The 12,164-nt window shown below is 45.0% G+C and overlaps 1 protein-coding gene across 1 annotated transcript; it reads right to left on the bottom strand.

Annotated features, from left to right (window-relative positions):
- Window positions 1-9,226: 9,226 nt before the first annotated feature.
- On the bottom strand, window positions 9,227-11,282 carry LOC130298031 (probable ATP-dependent helicase PF08_0048). The gene is made up of 4 exons (XM_056550914.1): window positions 11,124-11,282; window positions 10,420-10,546; window positions 10,272-10,336; window positions 9,227-10,105 (listed from the first exon to the last, which is right to left on the bottom strand). The coding sequence occupies exons 1-4, from the start codon at window positions 11,253-11,255 to the stop codon at window positions 9,338-9,340; spliced, it is 1,092 nt and encodes a 363-aa protein (XP_056406889.1). The 5' UTR covers window positions 11,256-11,282; the 3' UTR covers window positions 9,227-9,337.
- Window positions 11,283-12,164: the final 882 nt, after the last annotated feature.

Genomic DNA, 12,164 nt, shown 5'->3' with positions numbered 1-12,164 from the left:
AATTCTGAGGTATTCCTGGGACTGTACCACCTTCTGCGCTCAAACAGTATTTGCTGGACTTTATTCAATTGGTCCACATTGTACCCCTATTGATCTGACCATAGACAGGGCTCACAGGGTCCCTAGACCGAAGCACTTATCCGAGGATGTACCGCGTGATGTCTTGGCAAGGATTCACTATTTTCACGTTAAAGAAGAACTAATGGCGGCTGCTCGAAAATCTCCGCCCTTGCCTGACAAATTTCGCAATGTTCTGCTGTTCACCGACCAGTCTGCTACGACTCTTCAACAGAGGCACCTTGTTGCTCCTATCACCACAGTGTTGCGTGAGGAAAACATCATGTACAAGTGGGGGTTCCCGGTACGCCTCCTTGTTCAAAGGGACAATACTATGCATGTTATCCGTAATTTGGAAGAGGGCTCCAGATTGCTGTTGAAGTGGAATTTACCCCCTCCTAAGGACCCTGCCTTTCTGGGCTCCCACACATGTTCCTCAGGACTGGAAAGTAGTGGGATCTGCTACTTGAGGGCTCGGCGGGTTCAGTGCCGACCTGATTGAGTGTCCTCTTCGGTGCAAGTGAACTGTGCTCCTACCCTTTTTGGTACCATCTGCTCAATGTGGCAGGTTTTCCAAACTTTGGACTTGCTGTTTCATTCCATGTTGTTTTTGTTATGTCTTTTCTCACCTTGTTCCTTTTCAGGTAGACCATCATCTCCTTATCCTTTAGTATTTGAGAATCCCTCACCTGCTAATGTCGGGTATGCTTCATATGCTGATGCATTTTATATTCTGATATCATGGTTTTGATGTTTATTTCCATTAATGTGAATGGGCTTAATTGGGATTCATTGTGGAGGGAGGCTAAGAAGTTGAGGTGCGATATACTCTGTGCCCAAGAGACGCATTTATTAGTGAGTGATGCCCGCAGACTCACAAACCGGTTCTTCCCCCATATATTTCAAGCTCATGCCCCTAAGAAAGTATGTGGTGTTATGGTGGCTCTTAAAAATACTGTAGCTTTTCAATTAGTGGACTCCTATGCTGACCCGAAGGGTCGTTTTCTCATTGTGGTGGCTTATCTCAACAACATTCTCTACACCATAGTCACATTATATGCCCCTAACCACGGCCAAATTAGTTTCATCCGTAAAGTGTTGCGCAGGGTGGAGAAGATGGGGAAGGGGAGAGTGGTGATTTGTGGGGATTTTAATGCGGTGGCTGACAAGGAGTGGGACTGCACCGGGATCACATGTACACTCGTCTGACCTTAGAGAGGTTATCTCTTCATCCTCTTTCTATGATATATGAAGGGCTATGCATCCCTCAGTGAGGGACTACTCCCACCTCTCCTCTGCCCACAATCGTTACGCCAGATTAGATATGTTCTTAGTCGACAAAGCAGTTTTACTAGATACAGCCATAGAACTTAATACATGGTCAGACCACTCGCCCATCACTATGTCGATTAAGGAACAGGGCCGCCTCCCTCTCACATACCTATGGCGCACAAATTTATTCTTGCTTAACCATGCTACACATAACAATACACTATTGAGAGATTTGAGTTTTTCCACATTCATGCTAATGACCCCTCTTGCATTCATACAATCTGGAATGCCCACAAGGCCTTCATTAGGGGGTCCTTTATTAAACTTGGAGCCAGAGTTAAGAGGGAACAGGAAAAAGCTATGACCTCCTGGCTTTCTGAAATGACCTCCTTGCTTTCTGAGATCAAGCAGGCAGAACTTACTAACCAACAGACACCTTCCCCTGTTACTATAGATAAGCTGAAGGCTCTGAGAACCTCTCTACAGGAACTCTTATTCATAGATTATGAGAAGAGGGCAAGGAAACTCAGGGCTTCGTATGACATGAACTCGGATAAGGCGGGGAGGCTATTGGCCTCTAGGCTCAAGGCCAAACATTGTAAATCCTTGTCCATCCCATATTTGTGGGATCCGGCACACCGAGGGAAATTGACTGACCCCAGAGCAATAGCTAACAGATTTAAAGAAATTTTGACATGAAACAGGTTTCTCAAATTTTGAACTGGGAACTTTTTTTGCACCGATGGTTTGAACTAAAGTCTCTATATTCATAATGAGATGGGGGCGGGGACAACACTGACGCGTTACATTCCCTATACACAACGTCAGGGACAATATTACATTTATTATAAGTCCAGTGTGCGGAGATGAATATAAGAATAATAAATAATAAGAAAGAAAACTTCTTAAAAATTAATAACAAGTTTGGAGATGAAGCATATATTGTATAAATATATATAAGTATGTATTACTGTCAACTATCCTATGTACTTGGTTAATATATAGATGTGCGAGTTCTTTTATGTTTAATAAGATGTGATTGCTGAGTAAAACATTTCCCACACTTAGAACATGAAAATGGCTTCTTCCCTGTGGGAGTTCTTTGATGTTTAACAAGATTTGATTTCCCAGTAGAACATTTACCACATTCTGCACATTAAAATGGCTTCTCCCCTGTGTGAGTTCTTTGATGTTGAACAAGATTTGATTTCCCAGTATAACATTTCCCACATTCGGAACATGAAAATGGCTTCTCCCCTGTGTGAGTTCTTTGATGTACAGCAAGAATTGATTTCAGGATAAAACATTTCCCACATTCTGAGCATGAAAATGGCTTCTCCCCTGTGTGAGTTCTTTGATGTCCGATAAGACTTAATTTCCGAGTAAAACATTTCCCACATTGTAAACATGAAAATGGCTTCTCTTCTGTGTGAATTATTTGATGTTTAACAAGATTTGCTTGCTGAGTAAAACATTTCCCACATTCTGAACATGAAAATGGCTTCTCTCCTGTGTGAATTCTTTGATGTTTAACAAGATTTGATTGCTGAGTAAAACATTTACCACATTCTGAACATGAAAATGGCTTCTCTCCTGTGTGAGTTCTTTGATGTTGAACAATAATTGATTTCAGAGCAAAACATTTCCCACATTCTGAACATGAAAATGGCTTCTCTCCTGTGTGAGCTATTTGATGTTGAATAAGATTTGATTTCGTATTAAAACATTTCTCACATTCTGAACATGAAAATGGCTTCTCCTCTGTGTGAGTTCTTTTATGTTGAACAAGATGTGATTTAGAAGTAAAAGATTTTTCACATTCTGAACATGAAAATGGCTTCTTTCCTCTTTGAGCTCTTTTATCTTTAACACCTCTTCTGTGACCTTTATTTTGCTGAACATCCTGTGATGACTGAGAATACAGGACCTGTATATAAGGATGAGATGACAGATCTTGGCTGTGAAGGGCTGAGGGTGTATCTGGGATAATGGAATGTTCTTCATATGTATCTTGTGTGATATCATCATCTGCTTTATAATCTGAAGATATAAGATTCTCCTCTGATCTCCTGCTACAAGAATCTGCAGAGAATAACAGATTTTATTATCAGTATTAACCCTTTAACAACACAGGACATTTAAGCTTTTGTGTTTTCATTTTTTCCTCATAGCAATAACATTTTATTTTTCCATTTACACTGGGTTTAACCCCTTAGCGACCACGGATGCATATTTACCGTATATACTCGAGTATAAGCCGACCCGAGTATAAGCCGAGACCCCTAATTTCAACCCAAAATCCCAGGAAAAGTTATTGACTCGAGTATAAGCCTAGGGTGGGAAATACCTCATCCCCCCTGTCATCATCCAGACCCGTCATTAACATCCTCATCATCATCCCCTTGTCATCATCCCACACATCCCCCCTTCATCATCCCCTTATCATCCCACACATCCCCCCTTCATCATCCCCTTGTCATCATCCCACACATCCCCCCTTCATCATCCCCTTATCATCCCGCACATCCCCCCTTCATCATCCCCTTATCATCCCACACATCCTCCCTTCATCATCCCCTTATCATCCCACACATCCCCCCTTCATCATCCCCTTATCATCCCGCACATCCCCCCTTCATCATCCCCTTATCATCCCACACATCCCCCCTTCATCATCCCCTTGTAATCATCCCACACTCCCCCCTTCATCATCCCCACCCCCCTTCATCATCCCCACACCCCCCCTTCATCATCCTCTTCTCATCATTCGCCCTCAGTGGTCTTCAACCTGCGGACCTCCAGAGGTTTCAAAACTACAACTCCCAGCAAGCCCGGGCAGCCATCGGCTGTCCGGGCTTGCTGGGAGTTGTAGTTTTGAAACCTCCGGAGGTCCGCAGGTTGAAGACCACTGCGGCCTTCAACATCATCCAGCCCCCTCTCACCCCCCTTTAGTTCTGAGTACTCACCTCCGCTCGGCGCTGGTCCGGTCCTGCAGGGCTGTCCGGTGAGGAGGTGGTCCGGTGAGGAGGTGGTCCGGGCTGCTATCTTCACCGGGGGCGCCTCTTCTCCGCGCTTCCGGCCCGGAATAGAGGCGTTGCCTTGACAATGACGCAGAAGAACGTTGGCAATGAACGCACCTCTGCGTCGTTGTCACGGCAACGTGACTATTCTGAGGCCGGGCCCGAAGCGCTTAGAAGAGGCCTCCCCGGTGAAGATAGCAGCCCGGAACCACTATCCCACCGGACCACCTCCTCTCCGGACAGTCCTGCAGGACCGGACCAGCGCCGAGCGGAGGTGAGTATTCAGAACTAAAGGGGGTGAGAGGGGGCTGGATGATGTTGAAGGCCGCAGTGGTCTTCAACCTGCGGACCTCCGGAGGTTTCAAAACTACAACTCCCAGCAAGCCCGGACAGCCGATGGCTGCCCGGGCTTGCTGGGAGTTGTAGTTTTGAAACCTCTGGAGGTCCGCAGGTTGAAGACCACTGCGGGTGGGGGAGTTCACTCGAGTATAAGCCGAGGGGGGTGTTTTCAGCACGAAAAATTGTGCTGAAAAACTCGGCTTATACTCGAGTATATACGGTACGTCCGTGGCCGGCTCCCAATCTGTGAAGCGCGCTCACAAGCTGAGCGCGCTTCATAACTGCTGGGACCTGGTTGCTATCAGCACCAGGACGCGCGGCTAATACCGGATATCACTGATCGGGCTGATGTGCGGTATTAACCCTTTAGTTAGTTGATCGCGGCATCTAAAATGGGAGAAATCCATACCGGCTAGCTTAGCGGAGCTGTTCGGGACCGCCGCGGTGAAATGGTGGCGTACCTAACAGCTGAGAGGACAGTGGGAGGTGTCTTACCTTCTTCCCGGCTGTCCGATCGGCGTATGATTGCTCCAAGCCTGAAATCCAGGCTTGAGCAATCAAGCGCAGAAAACAATGATCAATGAATTCCTATGGCAATGCATTGAACAGTGTATGCAATCTTATAGCCCCTAGAGGGGGCTATAAAACTGCATAAAAAAAGTAAAAAAATAATAATAATAAAGTTAATAGATTTAACCCCTTCCCTAATAGAAATTTTAATTACCACCCCCCTCCTTTTACCATTAAAAAAAATATATATACTGTTTTAATAAAAAACATAAGTGGCATCACCGCGTGCGTAAATGTCCGAACTATAAAAATATATTGTTAATTAACCTGCACGGTCAATGGCGTACACGTAAAAAAAAAAAATCCAAAGCCAAAATAGCGTATTTTTGGTCACGTTTTATACCATAAAAAAATTAATAAAAATCTAAAAGTCTGATCAAAATAAATATGATACCGATAAAAACTTCAGATCACGGCACAAAAAATGATCTTTCAAACCGCACCGTACGCGGAAAAATAAAAAAGTTATAGGGGTCAGAAGATGAGAATTTTAAACGTATACATTTTCCTGCATGTAGTTATGATTTTTTCCAGAAGTGCGACAAAATCACCTATATAAGCAGGGGATCATTATAATCGTATGAACCTACAGAATAATGATAAGGGGTCATTTTTACCAAAAAATTTACTGTGTAGAAACTGAAGCCCCCATAATCTACAATTTTGTTCAATTTTGTTGTACAATGATATTTTTTCCTGTTTCGCTGTAGATTTTTGGGTAAAATGACGTCATTACAAAGTAGAATTGGTGGCTAAAAAAAATAAATAAGCCCTCATATGGATTGTTAGGTGCAAAATTGAAAGGGCTATGATTTTTAAAATGTAAGGATGAAAAACGAAAGTGCCAAAACGGAAAAATGCTTGGTCCTTAAGGGGTTAAGAGCTTGTTTTTTTTGGCACCAATCATACCAATCTAGCGCAATTTGTTAGTGTTCTTAGTGCCAAGAAGAAAGGAGACACCTAATAAAATGGGGAGAAGAAGAAGAGAGCCCACCTAGCCTGTCCTAGAGATAAACATTTGGCCGCAGGGAGGTAAATGAAGTGTTTGTGATCCATAAGAATTAGAATAGGTCCGGTAGTACCCACAGACAAGTGCGGCCACTCCTTGAGGGACAAATGATGGCCACTGAGGAAAGTTTCTTGGTAAGAAAGCTATAAGGATAAAATGGTCTCTCTGGGGTAGGAAGGTGAGACACCTATTCTGTCTCAGACGCATCGTATGAACGGGAAAGCTGGGTTGTGGTGACCCAGGATGGGAGCTGTGGTGACGGCAGCTTTCAGGGTGGAAAACGTTTGTGACCTTCGTGGAATTCACATTTCTCCAGTTTATAATACAGAACAATCTCTCGCAACGTAGCAATGCAGCTAAAGATTACAGCGCCGGAACTCTGCATATACTACACGGATGTGAGTAAGTGACCCCTCTTTGTAAAGCTGTTTACCCCACTATAACCCCGTATATTGGCTTTAGTGTGGAGAAAAAGGGGTCAAATTCTCTATAAGTTACTTTGGATAAGACTGTAATGTGATTGAGGCCCCTGCGATTGATACAGGGCCCCAACTCCCCAATCCCAGGGGCCTCAACTCACCAATCCCAGGGGCCTCAACTCACCAATCCCAGGGGCCCCAACTCACCAATCCCAGGGGCCTCAACTCACCAATCCCAGGGGCCTCAACTCACCAATCCCAGGGGCCTCAACTCACCAATCCCAGGGGCCTCAACTCACCAATCCCAGGGGCCCCAACTCACCAATCCCAGGGGCCTCAACTAACCAATCCCAGGGGCCTCAATTTACCAATCCCAGGGGCCTCAACTCACCAATCCCAGGGGCCCCAACTCACCAATCCCAGGGGCCTCAACTCCCCAATCCCAGGGGCCTCAACTCACCAATCCCAGGGGCCTCAACTCACCAATCCCAGGGGCCTCAACTCACCAATCCCAGGGGCCTCAACTCACCAATCCCAGGGGCCTCAATTAGATTTTGGATGAACCCCTGGGACAGTCCATCTGTAACATACTCCTCTATGGGTTGGTTCTCTGCCACAAACAGAGGGTAGACTCGGCCCTTTGGGGGTACAGCACCTGGTTGAGGCTCAATGGTACAATCATGGGGTCTGTGGGGAGGTAGTGCCCCCCCGCCTACATCTTATCAAACACATTGTGGTACTCCTGGTATACTTTAGGAAGAGAAGATCTTTGTCGTGTACAATTATACGACAGACCGAGGAGATACAAACCAAACAAACTGATCTATATATACAGGTAGAAGCCAACTGAGGGGACCAAGACAAACCACAGCTGTGACCCAGTCCAAACGGGGATTATGTCTCTGGAAACAAAGAGAACCCAGCACAACAGGATAATGCCGAGAGATAATCACCTGGAACTAGAGGGTCTCCTGGTAAAGAGCCCCCAACACCACAGACAAGGGAACTGTCTCATGGATAAGGTGAGGGGGCTGTAAGGGTCTTCTATAAATCACTTCCATGGCCAGAGGACCCAAAGCTGGAGTGGAATAGAGTTTTTGGCTACAAACACATCATCAAAATACCCATCAGCACTGGAGACCACGGGGACCTGCGTGACCACAGAGGAAATATACCACGATAGGATAATCCTAATCATAACTTTGTCTTTGTGGAACTCTGGGGATGAAGAAAGCCCACCCAATATCTGTCCCTAGCAGGACCCCAAGTGTTTCCTCACCAGGTTTGGCATGATCCGAGCAAAGGGACACAATAAAGACACATCCCCTCCCCCTACTATAATCCTTCTCCTCCATGGAAAGGGGGGTGGCCCTGAGCAGCATTGGTTTCACCCTTTCAGATGATCCAGGAGGCCACAATCTCATCTTGTATAATATCGGAGAGTCCAGAAGAGAACGTGTCCACCAGCGCTTCCTTATCCCAGCACACTTCTGCTGCTACAATACACAACTCTATTGAATTCTTGGCCACAGTTCTCGTCCCCTGTTACATGGACATGAGCTGCTCTGCCGCAGAGGGAGAACGGACAGGGAGATGAAATGTCTCTGTAGTCGTAGATAATACGTTTATCAGTCTCCAAAGAGGATTCACCCGGGATAGAGCGTTATCAGTAAGGAGGGAGATCAGGAATCCTACCTTACTTCTATCATTAGGACAGGACTGCGGGACCATTTCCAGATAAATGCCCACTTGGTTCAGGGAGCCTCTACATTCATTAGGATCACCCCCATAATGCTGGGGAAGCGGGGCAGATCCAGTAAACCCACAGGAGGCAATGGCTTCTATGGCAGCAGAAATAGTTGCCGGAGCGTAGGTGGCTGCCGGTTGAGGCACAGGAGGCTCTAGGGGAGACGTACGATTCTAAAGCGTCTGCATTACAAGTGCCAATTGCTCAATCCTCTGATCCTGCAGATCCATTATAGTGAAAAGGTTTGGTGCTGGTGGATTGTCTGCATCATCCGGATTCATGGCCCTTGTGTAATGTCAGGAACCACAAAACCAGATGGAGATGATCAGAACAAATCACCTTTATTATATTCTCAACCGTCTCACATTCTCATCATTTATAGTTTATATTCTGACTGAATAAAGGAATATACAGCAGAAAAGACTGACAGGACACGGGGCTTAAAGGGGTACTCCGGTGGAACACCATTTATTTTAAATCACCTGGTCCCCAAAAGTTTAACAGGTTTCTTAATTACTTTTATTTAAAAATCTTAATTCTTCCAGAACTTATCAGCTGCTGTATGCTTCACAGGAAGATGTGTAGTTGTTTTCTGTCTGACCACAGTGCTCTCTGCTGACACCTCTGTCCATGTCAGGAACTGTCCAGAGTAGGAGAAAATCCTCATAGCGAACCTCTCCTGCTCTGGACAGTTCCTGACACGGACATGGGAGAATAAGAGCTGATAAGTACTGGAGGGCTAAAGATTTTTAAATAGTAATATACAATTCTGAATAACTTTCTAGCACCAGTTGATTAAAAAAAATAGTTTTCCATCAGAGTACCACTTAAAAAAATTCCATAAAAAATTATTACAGTCGGTGACTGAGCAGAATCTGTGACTGATCTCTGCATTTAGTGGTTACTACTCACCTGGGCGGTTACCTGTAGGAATGTCCTCCTTATACTGCTCATCACTGCTCACATCTGTCTCTTCTTCTTCCTTTATGTCTGTAGCATTAATATGGATCAAATCTTTCTCTGTAGGAATGTCCTCCTTATACTGCTCATCACCGCTCACATCTGTCTCTTCTTCTTCCTTTATGTCTGTAGCATTAATATGGATCAAATCTTTCTCTGTAGGAATGTCCTCCTTATACTGCTCATCACCGCTCACATCTGTCTCTTCTTCTTCCTTTATGTCTGTAGCATTAACATTGTTCAGATCTTTCCCTGTAGGAATGTCCTCATTATAATGCTCATCACCGCTTACATCTGTCTCTTCTTCTTCCTTCATATCTCTAGCATTAATATTGTTCAGATCTTTTCCTGTTGGAATGTCCTCCTTATACTGCTCATCACTGCTCACATCTGTCTCTTCTTCCTTCATATCTGTAGCATTAATATTGCTCAAATCTTTTCCTGTTGGAATGTCCTCCTTATACTGCTCATCACTGCTCACATCTGTCTCTTCTTCTTCCTTTATGTCTGTAGCATTAATATAGATAAGATCTTTCTCTGTAGGATTGTCCTCCTTATACTGCTCATCACTGCTCACATCTGTCTCTTCTTCTTCCTTCATCTCTGTAGCATTAATATTGTTCAGATCTTTCCCTGTAGGAATGTCCTCCTTATACTGTTCATCACCGCTCACATCTGTGTCTGGAGCATTAATATTGTTCGGATCTTCACCCTGATTCATAAGATGTGGAAGAAACATAGTAAAAGTCATCAGACAGTAGGAGAAGTCACGTGGGATGTTATAGATGAGCAGGAGATGAGGAGTGATGGAGGGTGAGGGGACTGACCACAAGAGCTTCACAGCCCTTCTACAGATCATAGGGAATATCTCCATCTACCTGATCATCCTGTGGAAGAAGAGGACGGGGACACCTCTCTGGTGCTGTTCTCTTACTGGATCTGACTGTAGGGAACACATACAGAGACTGAATTCATTCTTTACATACAAATAATGAGAGGACGTGTGTATATAGTCATGTCTATTACCTGGTGATGTGAGGGGCTGCTGATCCTCCATCATGACCTGATCCTTGTACTGATCCTTGTGTCCTTCTACATACTCCCACTCCTCCATGGAGAAATAGACCGCCACGTCCTGACACCTTATAGGAACCTGACACATAATGATACAGTCATCACCCCGACCCCTCCAGTGGTGTTACTGTATAATGTCCCAGCAGTGTCACCTCTCCAGTCATCACCAGACCCCTCCATTACTGTATAATGTCCCAGCATTCCAAGCAGTGTCACCTCTCCAGTCATCACCAGACCCCTCCATTACTGTATAATGTCCCATCAGGGTCACCTCTCCAGTCATCACCAGACCCCTCCATTACTGTATAATGTCCCAGCAGTGTCACCTCTCCAGTCATCACCAGACCCCTCCATTACTGTATAATGTCCCAGCAGTGTCACCTCTCCAGTCATCACCAGACCCCTCCATTACTGTATACTGTCCCAGCAGTGTCACCTCTTCAGTCATCACCAGACCCCTCCACTACTGTATAATGTCCCAGCAGTGTCACCTCTCCAGTCATCACCAGACCCCTCCATTACTGTATAATGTCCCAGCAGTGTCACCTCTCCAGTCATCACCAGACCCCTCCATTACTGTATAATGTCCCAGCAGTGTCACCTCTCCAGTCATCACCAGACCCCTCCATTACTGTATAATGTCCCAGCAGTGTCACCTCTCCAGTCAGCAGCTCCATCATCTTGTTGATGAGTTCTCGGATCTTCTGTTCATCCATTTCCTCATGTATCAGGGAGTGAGGTGGGGGCCCCGGGATTGGGCTCAGGGTTCTTCCCCATCCTTCACACATAGGGGCCCGACAGCGCCCACTAGAGGACTTCTTCACTACTGTGTAATCCTGTGTATGGAGAGACATATTAATATCACTACATACATTCCCAGAATCCCTCACCTCTCCAGTCATATCCATCTGTTATTACATAGATAAGAATGAGGTCATGTGACATCACTCCCAGAATCCCTCACCTCTCCAGTCATATCCATCTGTTATTCCATAGATAAGAATGAGGTCATGTGACATCACTCCCAGAATCCCTCACCTCTCCAGTCATATCCATCTGTTATTACATAGATAAGAATGGGGTCATGTGACATCATTCCCAGAATCCCTCACCTCTCCAGTCATATCCATCTGTTATTCCATAGATAAGAATGAGGTCATGTGACATCACTCCCAGAATCCCTCACCTCTCCAGTCATATCCATCTGTTATTACATAGATAAGAATGAGGTCATGTGACATCACACATCATTCCCAGAATCCCTCACCTCTCCAGTCATATCCATCTGTTATTCCATAGATAAGAATGAGGTCATGTGACATCACTCCCAGAATCCCTCACCTCTCCAGTCATATCCATCTGTTATTCCATAGATAAGAATGAGGTCATGTGACATCACTCCCAGAATCCCTTAACTCTCCAGTCATATCCATCTGTTATTACACAGATAAGAATGAGGTCATGTGACATCACTCCCAGAATCCCTCACCTCTCCAGTCATATCCATCTGTTATTACATAGATAAGAATGAGGTCATGTGACATCACTTCCAGAATCCCTCACCTCTCCAGTCATATCCATCTGTTATTCCATAGTTAAGAATGAGGTCATGTGACATCACTCCCAGAATCCCTCACCTCTCCAGTCATATCCATCTGTTATTCCATAGATAAGAATGAGGTCATGTGACATCACTC

Source organism: Hyla sarda (genome assembly GCF_029499605.1).
Source record: "Hyla sarda isolate aHylSar1 chromosome 1 unlocalized genomic scaffold, aHylSar1.hap1 SUPER_1_unloc_17, whole genome shotgun sequence".
NCBI classification, from domain to species: domain Eukaryota; kingdom Metazoa; phylum Chordata; class Amphibia; order Anura; family Hylidae; genus Hyla; species Hyla sarda.
Note: the sequence above shows the minus strand (reverse complement) of the source record. Positions and strands in the feature narration are given on the sequence as shown.

Coding starts and splice junctions, on each gene's coding strand:
- LOC130298031 (XM_056550914.1), bottom strand. CDS start 11,255: ATGTGTGAAGGATGGGGAAGAACCCTGAGCCCAATCCCGGGGCCCCCA. Junction 10,547..11,123: donor TGGAGCTGCTGACTGGAGAG/GTGACACTGCTG, acceptor ATTATGTGTCAG/GTTCCTATAAGGTGTCAGGA. Junction 10,106..10,271: donor TTCTTCCACAGGATGATCAG/GTAGATGGAGAT, acceptor CTTATGAATCAG/GGTGAAGATCCGAACAATAT.